Source organism: Tasmannia lanceolata, unplaced genomic scaffold (genome assembly GCF_043159265.1).
Source record: "Tasmannia lanceolata isolate RefF3 unplaced genomic scaffold, GAP_Taslan_0.1 ptg000013l, whole genome shotgun sequence".
NCBI lineage: Eukaryota > Viridiplantae > Streptophyta > Magnoliopsida > Canellales > Winteraceae > Tasmannia > Tasmannia lanceolata.
The window spans coordinates 20,319,876-20,339,109 of NW_027518690.1; the positions used below are offsets into that span (position 1 = coordinate 20,319,876).

At 39.7% G+C, this 19,234-nt stretch overlaps 1 protein-coding gene across 5 annotated transcripts in view; it reads right to left on the reverse strand.

Annotated features, from left to right (window-relative positions):
- The window catches only part of LOC143889936 (importin beta-like SAD2), a 49,633-nt gene extending 42,371 nt beyond the window's left edge, over positions 1-7,262 (reverse strand). The window contains exons 1-7 of one of the 5 annotated variants that reach the window (XM_077394340.1): positions 6,953-7,262; positions 5,950-6,150; positions 5,793-5,872; positions 1,490-1,639; positions 629-791; positions 356-540; positions 89-262 (exon numbers count right to left, since the gene is read on the reverse strand). In XM_077394340.1, the coding sequence (XP_077250455.1) occupies positions 89-262; positions 356-540; positions 629-791; positions 1,490-1,639; positions 5,793-5,872; positions 5,950-6,150; positions 6,953-7,042 (1,043 nt within the window). In that variant the 5' untranslated portion in view covers positions 7,043-7,262. Of the gene's footprint in view, positions 1-88; positions 263-355; positions 541-628; positions 792-1,489; positions 1,640-1,789; positions 2,092-5,792; positions 5,881-5,949; positions 6,151-6,952 lie in introns of those variants that run through there. The other 4 variants (XM_077394341.1, XM_077394342.1, XM_077394343.1 and 1 more) reach the window with 4 other exon arrangements.
- Between the last annotated feature and the right edge of the window lie 11,972 nt (positions 7,263-19,234).

Consider the following 19,234-nt stretch of genomic DNA (forward strand, 5'->3'; position numbering starts at 1 on the left):
ATGCTTCTTAAAAAATAAAAAATAAAATAACGCATTAATAAGTACATAGTTGAAGTTGAGAAACCACAAGAATTCATATTACACCAACCTGCTGCTCAAATATTGGAGAATAAGGTTGATAACTCTATCAGGTAAATAACCTCCTATGCGGATCACATCTAACAATTTTAAGTGGCATTCCAAAATTTTCCCAGCATAATTCTTTTGAAACATTTGAGCAAAAGCTTTGTTCTCCGGTTTTTGAAGCTTCGAATCTCCAAACCTGTGAGGTGCAGATTAAATGGTCATATACCAATGTATTGTCATAACAATATAACCTTGTTTCAGGAATCAATTTTGCTCCCAAGAACCATACCGAGTGTACAATCTGTTTAATATGTGAACAGTCCATTTCTTCACTTTCCACCATCCCCACGATTTCCTCAACTCTGGGTCATTTGGCTGGCCTTCTAAAGGGACAGGCCTTTCCAATATGTTCAGGAATAAGACCATCCATGCGTTGAAGACAATGGGATCAAACAGCTGCTTTGGAATCTCTAACTGGAAAAAATGAAGCCAAAAGCATGGTAAAATCATAAGCACTAACAAATAATTCACAAAAATTATCAACTTGTGTCAGAAGGTATACATATATCGAAGACCAGAATATTTTGCAGATGAGTTTGATTAAATCTGCCACTTCCAGCAAAGGAGTGCCCATCTGAACAAGTCTGTTAAATATACTAAGTAAATGAGGAAACGTCTCGTCGACAATGTGGTAAACTGGCGTCCGCTCATCATCCGACTTGAACCTTTAGACAGGATCAAAGAAAACGAATAGTTTGAAAAGTTAATCTTTAAGTAGAAAGAAAAATTAAAAGAATATATAGGACCCTTCATCACAAAGAATATCAAAAAGATCCCTGAAAAGGAAATGCAATACTACATTCAAGAGAAAAGGTAATGGAAGTTTAGATTTTAAAAGAACATCAATATAGGAACTCTTCAGACAAGGAATACTAGAGTTTCTAGAAAAAGAGCTACAATGCCTGATTTGGAAAGTACAAGTATAATTCACTTTCATGCTTCCACTCAGTTGGAAATATAAAGATGGAGACATAACATAATCAGAAAGATGTGCTTCCCCGTTTCTTTCTTTCCCTTTTTTCTCTGAGAAGCTGTATGTCAAATATGCATGTTGACAGGGATAGCAAAATAAAACCGATCGGCCTTTAGCCTTCTGTATCAGGGTTACATGCTTACATATAATTGAATACTAATTACACCATTCCGAATAATACATTAGAAGATACTTGATAGTTGTACAAAACAACAATAAGGAAGTTTTTGGGTTTCCTAAGTCAAACATGTGCACAGAAGTAATCATGTCTATTTCCAAATTAAACTGAGGAGACTGATGATCATACAATTGAAAAGGCATATCAGATACACAGTCACCAACAAAATATAGCAGGAGAAATTTTCATTTGTAAATTTAATTGAGACATACTCGTATTTGCGAGAAAGAATCCTCAATACATATAAAGCTCCATATACTTGCTGATCTTGTAAGTTGTGCTTTATCCATTGGAGAAGGGTAGGCCATTGTTCTGGGTAATCAGCATGGATGATCGTTTTGAGGCACTCACCAAGCTGTGCTCTGTTCGATGCAAAGTAGATGTCAGACAGTTCCTCCCATATAATAGAAATTGGCAATCATCAAAAGGAATCCATTCAGTAAATGAGTTACAACAGAGAGAAGGCCCAATAAACATTTTTGCCTATGCCATTAGATGGTTAAGAGGCTTACACGGGGTTCCAAGGAGATTTGCCGCCTTATTTGATGAGATCCAGGATAGGATTGGGGCGGCATCAACTTCCTTTATTCATATTAGGCGGCCAGCTAATGGGGAGGCGGACATATTAGCTAGAAAGGGTGTTGCCCGGGAGAGCATAGAGCTCTTTGATTTCCTCCCTCCCTAGTCATAAGATCTGTATACATTTTCTCTATTCTTACTCTTTCTATGATTTTGTAGTTTTAGGGGACCTCCTCGGTCTCTGTTTTCTTTAATGAAATCACTTTAATCAACTCAACTCAACTAAACCTTTGTCCCAAACTAGTTGGGATCGGCAATGAAATCTCTTTACCATTGAAAAAAAAAACATTTGCCTATGTGCAATGTGAAATGATACTAACAGATAGGAAGGGTTTGAATATGCAACTTTATTAAAATATGCAAACAAGAACCTAAAACACTGTTCAGAATCTAAAAATATGTCAAGGGTTTTCCATGAGATGGGAAAGGAGAACTATTAGCCCCATACCAGGTATGTACGTGATTGTCTAATGATGAGCAAGGAAGATCCATCTTTTTTGCTCAAAAGGGTTTATTGAACTCATAATTCATTGGGTAAGTTTAATGAATGTCAAATAAGTATCATAAGAAAATTGATCGCGGTTGTTCAATCATCTGAAAAGCAGGGTCATTCTTTGATAAATTATCACTATTATTCTCAAAAAAAAAAACCCTCCAATAAATGACTTTGTTTAATCAGTATGGAGTAAACTAAAAAGATTGAATCGATGATGTCTTTCAGCAAAAAAGACCCAATGTCAAGTCCTAACATCAAGTTATATCACTACAACAGCACCAAAACTACATCTACAAGTGGATCACCTTGTTTGTATCTCCAGAAATTCGAAGAAAAAAGAAAGGATGTCCCCAGTTACATCTAGCATATATTACAAATTACATTCCCTAGAAGTGTGCAAGATATCAGACATAAGGAACCACGCATTTATACTTCCAATGCCAGCCCTAGAGATGCTCGACAATCATCCACGAGGAAGAATAAGAAGTCAAAGAGGAGAGCAAGAACTTAAGGTCCAATAATCATAAAAGGATCTTATGTTTAAAATTGGAGGGGTTTAAGATGGGCCCCACACATGTCCATACAGCACAAGCTGTGGTAGTTTGGTCTTAAAGTGATTTCTGGTGACCCCTTTGTAGGATCATGGCGCTAACAACTATCCCAAAACCAATTGGTGATGGGAAAGGCACAACCATTATCTTCATTGAGTAGCACCATCGCGGCGCAAGGCCAGGTTAATCAAACCAACCTTGACCATGCCCTCCAAGCCCAAGGGGCATTTGCTGGCCCCCATAAGCCAACACTCTCCACCACCACCCCACCCCCAGCGATGACCCTGGGAGTCTCGAACCAGCGACCTTGCTCTGATACCACCTGTAGGATCGTAGCGCTACCAACTATCCCAAAACCAATTGGTGATGGGAAAGGAGCAAGCATTATCTTTATTGAGTAGCACCATCGCGACGTCGGGGCCAGGTTGATCAAACCCCCCTTGGTCATCCCCTTCGAGCCCAAGGGGCATTGGTAGCCCCCATAAGCCAACGCCCCTCTATACAATTAGCAGTAGAACATGTTTTTTAACAGTTTTAGGGGTATATTTATTTATTGAAGTAAGTCCTTTTAAGTGGTTTTAATAACCCACAAATTTTCACAAACCTGGGGATGTGCAAGTTAAATTTCACACATGTTTGTCTAAATCTATGTTAGGTTAGTTCTTAGACAAAATGCTGAGGAAGGCCCAATTCCCCATGAAGATAAAGGCCCCCCTCCGGCGCCTTCATTTTGATTTTCAGAATTGCCCCAAAGGCCCTAGGCAAGCATATTCCAAACTAGGCCCCTCGACCGCCTCCATTTTGATTTTCAGAATCATTCCAAATGCTTCCCAAAGCCTCCACCGTCAACTAAGCCTTAGCAAGTAGGGGGTGCCTAAAAATCTTACCCAAACGAACTTCGCCACAACGTGGTAAGCCTAGTTCCACGGTTCCAACTCCATAAGATGTTTGCCAAATGCCCGACCTCCTAATCTGAGAATATCAGTAGCTTGCGTCTCTGATTTGAACCAAAACAATACTTCATTCCGATTCAGTTTTTTGGTATGATACTTCATTCCAATTCAGTTGCTTTGGTTTGGGGAGGATAGGAATACTTCAGAACCAGCGAGCCCAATCATGGATTTCATCCACCTCCCATGTCTCCTTTCTCACCTTTCCGATGAGGCACAATTTCAAAATCACTACCCTCTCTTCCACTTCCATCCCTGGTATGGTAATGGTAACAGTGTGATGGTTTCCTTCCTCAAAAATAGAAACCATGCCACTTTTCAGCCAAACCATCTTGAGATCGATACCCTGGATCTTCAATGCCTTCCTCGCATCATTCCCATGATATGGCTTGTATCAATACCACATAAATTCCACTCCTTTCATGAAGGCATGGTAACCAAATTCTTTACACAGCCAGTCTCCAGGTAACACCTTGAACCTGGCTAGGAGGGGATTTAGGAACAACTTTCTTCTCTCTTTCTCTGTTCCTAGATGCTTTCCCAAACTTCATTGTGGCAGTTCCATTCTTTACAACAATCATGTTCACCCCCTGACCACCATTCAGAAGACCTACCTTCATTCTCTCTGTATCCATCATTTTCTTTAATTACAGCCCGCCAGAGAGTCCCACGCTATGACGGAAACACTCCTCCAACAATAAAGCCTGCAAAGCTTCAAGAGTCGAATACCCAGCCTGGATCAAATCAGTGAACAGGCTGACACAACTACTGAGATTCATCCCGCAAATATACCAACACCCAGCCATCTCACTAGCATTGGAAGCAAGACGCCCTTTTTTGCTCACCTAAGTTTCTACACAGATGATCACTAGAGACTCTTCAACCCAAGAAGTGCAAGAGAGTTGGTGATTTTATTTTTTTTTTGAAGGACCTCAACTGTGTCAAACTCATAAATTAGTGGATCGTTTTCTGAGTTGCTCTTCAGTTTGGATGTAACTGCAGATGTATGGAAAGGACCTCCAAATAGGGAAAGGAGAGAAGGGCAGAACTGATATTTGGGATCTATTCTTTCAACCAAAGGGGGATTGGTGGGAGGCCATCAAAAGATTCAATTCACTTCAGCTTACATTGGACTAGCTAGTATAACAACAGTGAATGAGAAATGGGTTTTCGATAACTACACCCCAACCTACAATTTAAATTGAATGGGACATCTCAAACAATTAGATAGTTGAAGAAACACACTTCAACACTTTGGCCGATGTACTCTAACTTCACGAAATTAGTCACCTCCCCCATAACAATTCATTTTTCATATATAACAAGCATCCAAATTATAGAGTTGATAATAAATTTTGCTCCACATAACACCTATGACCTTGCCCTGTTTATGGGCCATTGGTATTTTCAATGTGAGATCTTCCACAGAAATCGCTTTTGGTTTCATAACTTTCACTTAAAAAATGAAAGGACAAAAGGTAGTTCACATAGATTTAGGTAAAACAGGAAGTTGTGAAATTCAGGACCAAAAAATAGAAATTAGAAGCAGACATAAAATCCAAAAATATTTAGGATAAAAGGGAAGCTTAAAAGGCAAATAGAAATATTGAACAGGGCCATAATTTCGTATTTGTACAAAAAAAACAAAGAATCAACAGATATAGAGAAGTATGCAGGCAATGTAATCCCTTAGGCCCCGTTCGTTTAAGATTATGCCTACCGATTGCGAGTCCAAAACCAATTATTGGACTCAAATTTACGTTTAATTTTGAGTCCAATAATTGGTTCTGTACTCACAATCGGTTGTCATAATCTCAAACGAACAGGACCGTAGTGATGCAGCCTGAGGAGATAATTGATCAACCAGAATTAGCATTTATGATCACAAATTTCCAATCACGACGCTAAATATGTTGCTGAAGGCCACTCGTTGATGTACCTCAACAAAGGGGGAATTTGAACAATGAATCGGAGAAGATTGTTCCTGACCATGTCTTTGTCAGTAGTTGAAATCTTGTGCTGCTCATCTATAGTAATTAGATACGACAACTGTTAAAATCACATACGGAGAATAAACTGATTGAACTTTCACTTACTGATATAGAAATACCAGGCTCATGAGGCGACCAATTTTTAGCCACAAAGTTTTTGAAATGAATACTGGCCACTTGGCGTACAGCCATGTCACGGTTACCATCTACAATGATCTGCAACAGCCTCACCAAATGTTGCGGAGTATACTGGAACTGGGAAAAAATAGCAAAACATGTTGAATTGTGATGTGGAGTATACTGGAACTGAGAAAAAATAGCAAAGCATCTTGAATTATGAAAAATAAATAAAAAATATGAGTACTCCGATAAAAGAGCTGATGAGTATCAAGATTCAATTAAGATATTTTTTAGCGTACAAATATAACATGTAAGATTTAAGACAACAGTGAACAATCTCAGATTTATCAAGAAATCATTTAGTAAAATGAATAAGAACGAAATCAACAGCAGTTCAATCTAAGAACACGTAATAAGCTGGACTCAGATCCCACATAACTCGAAGCTTACAAATTACGCACTAACTAAATCAATCCAAATAAAAGAGACCCTTTAAATGAATCTACCACAAAACAACTTTTTAGAATCAGCAGATGTGAAATCGATAATGCCATAGACTAACTAATATAAGCTAATTGCTGCAATCAATCCAAATAAATAAACCCACAACATATTTGTTAGAATACATCAGATCTTGACCGTTTGATCGGGTGTGTGGAAGATTAGATAGTTTAGATAGATTAGCAACTGAGCTAGATTTAGTAGATATGATTTCTAAGTGTTCTACATAAACACTCATTAGGGCTAATTGTAGTGTATCCAAGATTAGTGGAACAAATCTATAATTTATCAATATCAACTCTTCTTCACCAAACAAACTACAGCTAACATTTAACTTTAATCAGAAAATCGATACATATTGTAAAAAAACACTTAGACCTAGATTGCTAAACAATCATCCAACAAAAATTCATATGGAAAAGATTGTAAGTTGTTAAAATAGAATATACTGACTCAGAAATAGAGGAAAAAAAACCCTAAAAATCACCTGATTGAGGCTCTCCTCTGCCGCTTTTCGCTCCTCCGGATGAGGACTAAGTGCGGCTTGAAGAACAACAGCAAGGTTCGGTAGATCCATGATCCAAAAAAAAACCTAAAAATCAGGTTGCAGTGAATAGAGAATCAGATTAAGAAGTAGGAGAGAACAGATGAATGGAATTATATGATGAGGATTTTAATCAAAATCGAAGCCCTTTCGGTGTATAAATAGCGAGAAGGTGAGGGAGAGAGACGGAGAGGAGGGGGGGCGCGAGAGAGGAAAGAGGGGAGCGGTGGTATTTAAGGTTAGGGTTAAGGGAGGGTTTAGACCAGCACAAGTTGACTCAACACAGACCTATCTAGAGACTCGAACCATTGGTAGTCGGTTCAAAGACTAGTTAAAAGAAAAGGGAAATATCTGTACAGGAGGGATCCAACCAATTAACCGTAGGAGTCAAACAATGTTTTGATCGGATGGTCTGATCAAGAGCATATGTGGCAGTTGAAAACTTTATTCTCTATCATTCTCTCGGTCTCTCTATCTCTCTTATCTGTCTATCCATAGGATACTATGATGTTACTTTCCTAGTCATTGGTTTTTTTAGGTTATTTGACTTATTTCCTTTGTCATTGGTTTTTTAGGGGGAAATAATTTTAGGCCTGTTTGGATTGCAAGAATTGTTCTAAAAAGTCTGGAAAAGAAAGTTTTATCCTGAATTTCTTGCTTTTCTATTGTTTGATTAGACGGTGAAAAAAAAAGTAGCTCGAATTGGTGTAATTCAAATCTTGCTTTTCCATTGTTTGATTACACGTAAAAGGTAGCTCGAATTGGTGTAATTCAAATCTTGCTTTTCCATTATTTGATTACACGTGAAAAAAAGGTAGCTTGAATTGGTGTAATTCAAATTTTATCTAGAGAGGCCTTCAATGAGAAGTGATATTTACGCCCGTTTTGATCACCAGGGACACCCAGCACCAGTGTACGTGGCAATCAAACCCACTGGATCTTTCTGATGTCAAGTAAGTAGCCCCCATTTAGTCATTGATACACTGGCGATGGGTGTCCTTGGTGATCAAAAGGGGCGTAAATATCACTTCTCCCTTCAATTTATAATAATATCCCTCTAAATAAGTCGTGAACATATAGGGCTGGCAATCTCACCCGGGAAAGTGGAGATCCGGCCCGCCCCGCCCCGCTTGGGAAGGGGATTCCCCGATTTGAGCAGGGAAGGGGATTTAAAAAATTCCCCGGTGCGGGGAAGGGGAGGAGAAGGGGATGGAGTTGGCCCCGCCCCGCCTCATTAATGCCATTTTTTTCTTGTATTTTTTTAAGTGTTTTTTTTTTTTTGGGTAAAACTACTAGAAACCCCTTCGATCGAAACATATCTGCAAGATTCCCCCAAAATTTTCATAATTTCCATTAGTACAGTTTTGTCCCTGAAATAGCTTTTTATGTTTTCTTTTACCCATAATCCATTGGGCATTGTCCCTCATTATATTAGTATATTACCCTTAGAAATCCCTAAAATCTCTCCATCGAACCATCACTGTAAGGCAACATTAAATCCTTTGAAAATCTCCCTCCCCCAAATAAAGGCAACATTTCTCTGACGAGTGATGAGATTTTATATGGTGTGCGCTCGTATAGTCCATTATTTTTCAAAAAGTAGCGTATGGGCTACACCATAGGATGATCCAAACCGTCCATTTGATAGGCTACAATTTAAAAGTACTTTACAGGCCACACCATAGATCATCCAAACCGTCCATTTGATGGGCCTCAACGTAAATAGATTGCGGCCCAAAAATCATTTCCATAGGATGATTGCAACTCTCCGATCTATAGAAGGTACCATAATATGCAATTCCTCTATAGATCAGAGGGTTGGGATTATCGTATGGAAATGATTTTTGGGCCACAACCTATTTACGTTGTGGCCCATCAAATGGACATTTTGGATCATCCTACAATGTGCCCATCAAGTGGAAGGTTTGGATCATCCTATGCCTATGGTAGTATGGTGTGCCCTTCAAATGGACGACGGTTTGGATCTTCCTATGGTGTGGCACATACAGTACTTTTTGGCAAGTGGGATTGGGAATTAGGGATCTACTAGGGACTATCGATCAATTAAATGAATCTGAAAGCAACTACCTTTGTCCCTAGGTTAATAAAATGAATAAGACAAAATTTTAGCCTATGTGGGTTGTGTGGCCACTCTCACATGCAACCGCAACATGCCTGAAGTGATTGTCCCTAGCAAATCTTTAGTTTTAAACCTAGCATTTACCAAAGTAAAGTGATTGTCCCCGAATGATGCGGGGCGGGGAAGGGGAGGGGATGGGGATTAGATATTCCCCGTGGGGAGGGGAAGGGGATTCCCCACCATCCCCGCAGTGGGGAAGGGGAAAATTCCCCGCAGAGGGGAAGGGGTAGGGGACCCTAACATCCGGCCCCGACCCGCCCCGTTGCCAGCCCATGAACATATTATTTTTCTACAAATTCTGCAAAATGTCGGTGCTCAAATCCAGGTAAGTGAACCGACAGTTGTGATGTTGTCGGTCCCTCCCGTCGTCCGATATTGATGGCAAGAAGGTTAGCTCAACATGTGACCCGCGCTCACGGATAAATGGTTAAGGACCACTCGGAGTTAGAATTCTGGGAGAAACCTCCACCGCTCAAGTCAGGAGAGATCAACAGAATGAGAGCATAGAACAGGAAGATAGTGTGTTACCTCTGGAGAATAGATCTGGTCACTTTGCGTGGAAGGGAAGGTTATGTAGAAATCTTGTAGAAATTTCTTGAGTAATGTAGAAGATTCTAAAGTATTCTAGAATCATCTAGACTCTCTAGAATTATGTAGATTATTCTTGAACCTTCTAGAACCTTGTAGAAGGGTAGAAGACTTCATGTGAATATTTTAGAAGATGATTAGATATTTTGTAAGGAATATATTTACAATATTTTCAGAATACTCTAGAAAGAGAAGTTTGTAGGAAGGGATCGAGAATGTTCCCTTGAGGCCTATAAAAGAGGGAGAGCCTCCTCATTTGTGGATAATGTCATAAAGTTGTAAGCTTTTTCTTCAAGTAACAAAAGCTCTTTTTCTGAACTCTGTGTGCATGTGTATGTTCTCTCAGTCCAAGTGTTACACTAATTGGGTAGAAGGTTGATTTGTGAGGTGCAAAGTGCAAGTGCCGCACGGCTTTACCTAACGGAATTGCTAGGCCCGTGACAAGTGGTATTAGAGCCAAGGTTACTGGGGATTTGACCTTTGCAAAGCAAGGACGCTATGGCTTTTGTGGGATCAGAAGTAGCTCAAGGAAATGTGGGGCATGACTGCCCTATAAGTCCGCTTTAAGCGCATAAAGACCCACATCAACGAGCAAATGGAGGACTTTAAGGAACTCAAGGGTGAGATCCTTAGGATGCCCAATCAAGTGGTTGATGAGCAAGTTATGGAGGAAGAAATCTTTGAAGCATCTACCATGGAGAAGGATGCTACTCTCTAAGCCTCAGCAGAGGAAATGTCTACCTGCATGGTGCCAATGCCAACCGTGCACATGGAGAAGGGTAACATTGGGAAGCTCTTGACCTTACAACTAATTGATGGCACTGTAGAGGAAGTGACGGGCTGGGCGATGAAGGTTGGAAGCTCGAAGTGTACGACACAACCAAATATGCGATGGGAGGATCGAGCATATCATCTAAGGTATCAGCAAAGAATTCACCTAGAAAGGCAATATGATGAATGCGTGACGAGGACGTCTGCAAAATCATGTCGGGGGGTTATCACGAGGTGACATTTTGACTCACCACATCTCTTTTTATAAGCATATTAGAGCCTCAAAACAAGTATGGAAAAGTGGAGTACCATCTAGAAGTCCATAGTTCTATAGAAGTTTCTTGGAGAAGATTCTAGAACCTTGCAGAAATCTCTAGGATTATGTAGAAGATTCTAGAATGTCCTAAAGAATGTCTAGAATTATGCAGATTATTCGGGAACCTTCTAGAATCATGTAGAAGGGTAGAAGACTTCATGTGAATATTCTAGAAGATGATTAGATATTTTGTAAGGAACATATTTATAATATTCTTAGAACACTCTAGAAAGAGAAGAGTGTAGAAAGGGATTTAGAATGTTCCCTTGAGGCCTATAAAAGGGGGAGAGCCTCCTCATTTGTGGATAATCTCAGAAAGTTGTAAGCTTTCTTCAAGTAATTAAAGCTCTCTTTCTAAACTGTGTGTGTGTGTGTTCTTCTAGTCCAAGTGTTGCACTGGTTGGGTAGAAAGATGACTTGTGCTTGTTGGAAAGTTTCTAAAAGTTCTAACCTTAGTTAAATCTCTAAAGAAACAAAGATTTCAAGATTAGACTTTCTAATATTGTAAACCGGAAGGCTATCGATCACCAACGTTTTGATTGGAACCAAACCCATATTGATTGATCACACCAATGTTGACTGCTTATGATATGAACAGGTTCAGCACATCGCAGTCAAGCAAGATGACTCGGACACTACAGGCGATCCGCGGAACCTTAACACACACAAATCTAAAGACAATCGACGTCAACCGAAGATTGAAATCTTAAGAAGCCTAGAAAAGAAGATGTCATATAAGTATTTTAGATTGTAGAGTCTCTCTTGGGTGTTTTGAGTGTTCTTGGCACTTAGAGAGGTTTAAAATAAACTTAGACATCTCCAGGAATCACACTCCCTAAAGTAGGCTCAGAGTTCGTAGAAAATTCCCTCAAGAATTATGAAATTGTCTAGGGGAATTACGGAAGTCCGGGTCTTTGGCAGACGTCCGTCTGAAACCTGAAGGTTTGGCTTAAAATAACTGAGAATATTGCGGTCGCCCGGGATATTGGTGGACGTCCGTCTGAAACCTGAAAGGTTGAAGTCAAATAACTGAGAATATGGTGGTCGTCCGGGAATATTGCGGACGTCCATGGACGGATTTGAGCGTCAGAAAGACAAAAAATTAGGGTTTTTTTTTATTTCTCTAACCTATAAATATGTCTTTTTGAAAAACCTTAAGACATCTCTTGAGCTCTTGAAAAGTTATTAGCCACCATTTGAAAACCCTAACTCTCACCTACCTTCTTCTTCACATTTATTGTGAGAATAACATACATATACTTCTCTTGAGTGCCATTACTTTCATTCTCCCAAGAGAGATTCATTAGGATTGTGTTTTGAGTGAGACAAGAGTTATTGCTTAAGCTTTTACCTTTGTATTTACCTAAACAAGAGGCTAGTGTGCTTTTACTTCATTCTACCATTATAAAGAAGGGTTGTGATTCTTGGAGAGTTTAAAGACTCGGTGTTTATAAGGAGGCCTCGGACCCGGCCGTGGTGTGGTGTCCGGATAGTGATAAACCCAAGGACGACAAACTTGGAAGAGTGGAGTAGGTCTTTTGAGAAGATCGAACCACTATAAATCTCTGTATTCATTGTAGTGTGCCTTCTACTATCTCTCTCAACTCTCTTGGTAATATCTTAAACCTTATTCTTTTCAAGTGCATGCTAGATAGCTTTAAAGTAATTGGTAGAATTTCTTAAAACAAGGTTTTCAAATCAACAAATTTTTACAATACCTAATACACCCCCTTCTTAGGTTACCTAGTCTATTTTCACTTGGTATCAGAGCTTGGACTCTTAACATAAGATTTTGTTTTCTCAAAATCTTACTAGAGTAAAAGATCATGGCAACCCCTCAAGGAAATGTCGAAGGATAATCCGTGACTAGACCACCTTATTTCAATGGCTCAAACTATGGATATTGGAAAACTAGAATGACCTTTTTCCTTCAATCACATGATTATGAGATGTGGGAACTAATTGAAGATGAATATATTCATCCCACAACCGAAAGAAGAGAGTGGACGACCGCTCAAAAAAAAAGAGCTGCCTTAAACGCCAAAGGAGTAAACATAATTTTTTGTGTGTTATCTCCCGAGGAGTTCAATTTCGTCTCTACTTGTAAATCGGCAAAAGAAATTTAGACTACCCTCGAAACTACTCACGAGGGAACCACTCAAGTTAAAAAGACAAAAGTAAATCTTCTTGTTAGTGATTTTGAAGCTTTCAAAATGAAAAATGATGAAACAAAATTTTGAAATGTATACTCGTTTCACTAACATTGTCAATCAGTTGGAAGGACTAGGTAAGGTCTATTCGAATGAAGAAATTGTGAACAAGCTACTTCGATCACTTCCCGCTTCATGGGATCCGGAGATTACCGCTATTGAATAGGCAAAGAACCCTGACACTATCCTACTAGAAGAACTTGTTGGGTCTCTCATTACTCATGAAATGAAGATGAAAAAGTGAGCGGATCAACAAGGTCAAAAGGAAGACACTAAGAAGAAGGGCGTCACTTTCAAAGCCAAAGCGGATAGTGGGAGTGAAAGTGAAGGAGAGAACCTCCAAAACCTAGGAGAAGGTCTTGCTCTTCTCACAAAGAAGTTCCATCATTTTTCAAGGAGAAAGAAGGGTAACTTCAAGAAAGACAAGCCGTCATGGAGAGATAAAGACGGAAAAGAAGATGATCCTCCAAGATGCTAGAAATGCAAGAAAGTCGGACACATCCGGCCTAATTGCCCCCCTAAACAAACAAGAGGACAATTCAAAAAGGAAGAAGAAGGAAAGGAACAAAAGTTTCAGTGCAACTAGGGACGGTCTAAGTTGCTCATTCGTAAGTGAGTCAAGTGAAGAAGAGGATCCAAACGTATGCTTCATGGCACTTGAATCACACGAGGAAGAGGTATATGTTGAATCTCTTAATTCGGATAATGAACTAGTTGAAAATGAAAATGAGCTTAACAAATCCTTTACATATGATGAACTCTTTGATGCGTGTGAAAATTTTCAAGGTCTTCTTCTTGAAGTTTCGAGGACCAAGAACTTAAAGAGTTCACTTGAGAAAATTACCAAAGAGTTTGGAATTGTAACAAGGGAACGAGACTTTCTCGCCTATGAAAATAACTCCTTGAATCAAAGAATTTAGAATCTTGTCTTGAAAAATAAGGAATTAAAAGAAGAAAATGACAAGATATATGAAGATATTGAAAGACTCTATCTTGAAAACAAAGAGTTGAAACAAGATAATGATAAACTCCAACTAAAGTTTTCTTGCGGAAAATCCAAACTTGATGAAGTACTTGAGAGAAATTTTTCCAATGGAATAGCCAATTTGGGATACCAAAAATTTCAAGAGAAAGAATCTCACAAGAACAAGTTTGTCCAACCACATAGACAAAAGAGAACACCAAGGTCATATGCAAAATCTAACACATTTGTTCCAAGTTGTCATTATTGTGGAAAAATTGAACACTACAACTATGCTTGTAGAATGAGAAAACAAACAAATGTGAAATATATATGGGTTAGAAAAGATGAATTGTATGATACTAACATTGAAGGACCCAAGAGAACTTGGGTACCTAAGTCAAGAACGTGAACTTTGTCCTGTAGATTTGTTTGAAAGGAGGAATCAATACCGACAAATGGTACTTGGATAGCGGGTGCTCAAGACACATGACCGGAGACCCCTCCAAGTTCTCTTCGATCACCATGGGAAATCAAGGTAAAGTCACCTTGGGGACGACAAGAAAGGAAAGATCATCGGTGAAGGTATAATTACTTTTAAAGATATTACAATATGTAATGTTTTGCTTGTTGATGGTTTGGCTCTGAATTTGCTTAGCATAAGTTAACTTTGTGATGTTGGTAATGAGGTCACTTTTAGGAATGATAAATGTATTGTCAAAGGCACACACAGTGTTACTGTTAGTTTTACTGTCACTAGAAATGACAATGTTTACACTCTTGCACTAGAAGAACTCACAAGCCAAAATGTTAAATGTCTTTCTTCTATTGATAACAACTCTTGGACTTGGCATAGAAGATTAGGACATGCACATATGGAATTGTTATCTAAACTTTGCAATAAAGAAGTTGCCTAAGCTCAAATACTCTAATGATCATGTTTGTAGAGCTTGCAAAAAAGGAAAGCAAGCCAAATACTCTTTTAAACCCAAAAGCATCATGTTTACCACTAGACCTCTATAACTTCTTCATATGGATCTTTTTGGTCTTATGAAAACTTGCAGCATTGGTAGCAAGAAATATGTATATGTTATTGTTGATGATTTCTCTAGATATACATGGGTTATGTTTTTGAGTAGCTGTGGACCCCGATCCCGATGATACGAGATCCCCGTCGATCCTCTTAGATCTCCACACGTGAAGGAAAGCTCTACCAAGGAACTCTCGAAAGAGTGCCTCTCACAGCATGAGTGGTGATGTAAAATAAGATACCTCTTAATTCGGGGACTAGCCCGGAATCGAGACGTACCTAATATAACTCAGAGTCGCTATCCAAGGAAGTAGGCCCTGGATCTCATACTATACTCTGTCACAACAGATAACCAGAGATACAAAAGTTTGTGCCTGATGACGAATGGGGAAGGTGTTAAGCGCCCCCAATTCGCCCGAGTGTAAACACCCGATCTCTTATGCCATTTATTTATTAACTTTGAAGAATTTTGGGTTAAAATCATATGAAATGGGAACGAATATCCCCGAGAAGACGTCTACCTAAGTATGCATGTCTCGGGGATTTGCAAAAGAAAAATAAACATCGAGGTCCTAAGAAGAGTTGATATCAGTGTCATCCGTCATTGGAATGAACACTAGAATCCAACGTCTCTTAGAGAGGCATAGAAAACTAATGTTTATCCAATATAAGATAACCCTGCTACCTATCTCCATACATCATGTCTAACATCCATGCATAAAGAGAGTTAATACATGTATTATCTGTCATTAAAATGAACACTAGAATCCGCCGTCTCATAAAGAGGCATAGAAGAATAGTATCGATCCGAACAGATAACCCCGTTACCAGTCTCTATCAATCATATGTAATTCTAATACAAAGCATCTAAGAAAGCTGTAGACATACACATGCACGTCTATACCTAAAGAGACAAACTTGCACAGTGAACAAACGTCAGTAGATAATAGCAAAAGTAATAATCAGCAATAATGGAGAGCTATAGCTAAGCATGCGAGAACTACATCTAAGCAATATGAGAGCTACGCTAAGTATATGAAAGCTACAACTAAGTATATAAAAGCTACAGCTAAAGAAAGTAATCACTCAAGCATATAAATAAATACTAGACCACAAACCACTATGACTTTAGGACAATAAACCCTAAGACTCTAATGTGAAGTTTAACTCGGACCAAGATGGCCATCCTGGCTGCTCTACGTATCCCGGCCTTGGGAAGAATCAGTGTCAATGTAGTTCGATGGCTTATTCTAAACTACGATGCCTAAATGTGCCTAGACCACACTAGACACGACACGACTCATGTTTAAGTTGTTTAAGTATTTTAGACACACCTATATGGTCCTAAACTAATGCAAATTAACCTAGTCTAATGCAGGTGGGCCGTACATTCTATGTGTAACTGTAGACACCCCATTTTGACCGGACCCAAGTTCGTAATGTTTGTGCGAAGCCCTATCCAATCAGTGAGCTGGGGTCCCAAACTGAACCCCAGGGTAGCTTAAGGTCTCCCATAAGTCCCTGAAAAATTTCGTCGAGATCTGAGCGTGTTCGCCTAGCCAACAAACCAAGATAGTAAGCGTGGTGTGAACCTAGAAGGGAGCTGAATTAGTCAAGAAGGGGAGTGCATTATCTAACTGATGCCTGTTTAGAGTAAAAAAAAATAATGTATTAATGTTTTAGTAAGCAGAAAAGGGGTATGGGTTATCCAAGATGGGTGCTTATTGTACAAAAGTCAGGGCAAAGAAGTTAGTGATCTTTATTATGCAAAAGGGGGGTGTTGTATTGAAGAGGGGGGCTGTCTCTAGAAATAAAGAGGGGCAAATTTATCATCTCAGCAGCTTATAAGGTCCCATGGGTTCGTTTAGAAAAAAGGAGGAAGAAGAGAGGAAATAGAATACAGAGATGGGGTTTGAGAGAAGGAAAGGAGGAGGAGCGCCCGACCCCCACCCCCATTAACTCCGGCCATAGATCCGGCCTTACCCCTGCTACTGTATCCTCCTCATATCTATCATCCTCATTCTCATCCCACTAAAAAATCAGATCTGACCTTCTATCCCTACCATTTTCCCATCTTAAACCCTAACTCCGATCATCTTCTCTGGCGGTTCCGCCGGAGATATAATCCCAAACCCCTTCACCGAACCCCAATACTAGAACCCCATCCCATCTCAGACCCTCTTCTTCTCTATTCCCAAACCCCAAACCAGATCTGACGATCCCCCATCATTTCGTTTCCAACAGAGAGAGAGAAATCCGAGACTTGCAGAGAGAGAGAGAGAGTTGAAGAGAGAAATTCATGAAACCCTAGCTTCTTTTTTTCTTCTCCGGTGCGATCATCACCGGATTCTGATTAATTTCCGACGAAAATTGCAAGCCTCCGGTCAAAACTCTGCCTCCGATCACTATTCATTTTTTCCTCTTCAATCATCTCCGGCCATGTTCTCCTGCTAAAATCCGATAGGATCCTGGTCGCGTCCTGATCCATACCTTCCACCGGATCCCAGCATCGTAGATCGAAAAAGAGATTGAGAGAGTCGAGGAATTGGGGAGAAAAGTGAGAGAGGAATTGATTTTCGTGAAGAGAGGAGATTACAGAGGGTTTGGATCTCCTCCTCCGGCCAGATAGCCGGAGCTCCGATTTCCGGTTAGCATATAGTCTACTTCTCAATCTCCTCTACCCTTAACTCCTTTTGATTTCCATCCTCATCATCCCTACATCTCTATCTGGATCAACCACTTTCTTCTCCATCTGAAAACCCTAACCGAGACTTGTACAATCTCCAACCATTTTCCGCCCATTTCCCGACTGTTTACATTTCCGATCTCTTCTCCGACCGTTTGCCTGAGACCCTACTTCCGATCGGAAGTTGTGAGAGAGAAAAAAAGAGAGATTAGGGGTTTTTTCTCGTAGAAATTTAGAAAATGCAGAGAGAGAGAGAGAGAGAGAGAGAGAGAGAGAGAGAGAGAGAGATCATCTTCTCCGGTGAGATTCCGACGGAATTCCGGTCGGATTGCCGTCTCCAGCAAGCTCAAATCTGAGATCTCTTTCTCTATTTCCATTTCTTCCATCTCTAAACTAGAGATCTGCATTTTTTATTTTTATTTTTAGATTTACTCTTTGTTTTTCAAATCTCATCAGATCTGGATTTTTTTTAATATATAGAAACCCTAACCGAACTTCTTTTTCCTCAAACCCTATCCATGAAACCTTAGATCTGGACAGATTCAGAGAGGAAGCGTTGATCTTCTTCTCCGGCGGCTTGACCGGAGCTCCGGCCAATCGGCAAACCCTCACCATCACTCCATTATTCTCTTCTTCAATTTTGAGGCTCGGTTCCTATTTTCTTTCACCACTAGATCTGGGATAGAGAGAGTCTGAGAGATGAAGGTAATCAAAGAGGGAACCCTCAGATCTAAGATCTGAAATTTAAGGATTTGTTTCAATTAGGTTTTCCGTAATTTGAAACAGTGGGGAGAAAGAGATTCGAGTTTCTCTCGTCTCCGATCGGATTTTCCGATCAGATGCATCGGATCTCCAGCAGATCCATCGCTCCGGCCATCTCCTTCTTCCATCTCCGGTAACCTCCTCTCCGGCAACTCCTTCTTCTCCGGCTACAACTCCGAGAAGAGAGCTGAGCACTCAGAAATAGGGAGATTCACAGACAGAGAGGTTCGGGTCTCCTTCTCGAAAAATCTTGTCGGTGACACTCATCTTCGTCGAGCGTTACTTCTGCCATCTCACAATTCCGATCTTCATTGTCGGCAAGGTAAATCTGCGCCACTCAGGTAAAATCTGTAACATCCCATTGTTATATTCTCTCATGTATTTCAGCTCATGTCTGGTGTGTTAAAATTCAGCTTGTCACATTTGCATTGGCCGCTCATATGGATGTGAGATTTAGAATTGGATTTTAATTGTGGATTTGGATTTCTCAGATTTCAGCTCATTTTGAATACTAGGATTTAGACTCAGATTAAATTTCTAGTTGAATTTATCATGTTTACAGTCTAATATGTGTGGGATCTGATGTTTAAATCTCATTTGGTACAGTAGTTTGGGTTTGGGTCAACATATAGAATGATTTTCCATGCTTGTGTTAACTGACACTAATCCCACCATGTTGAATAGCCCTCACACCCCCTTGATACAAACAGCCCTTATACTCTTCTTGATATATCAACTCCCTGTTTGGCATTAAAATCAGT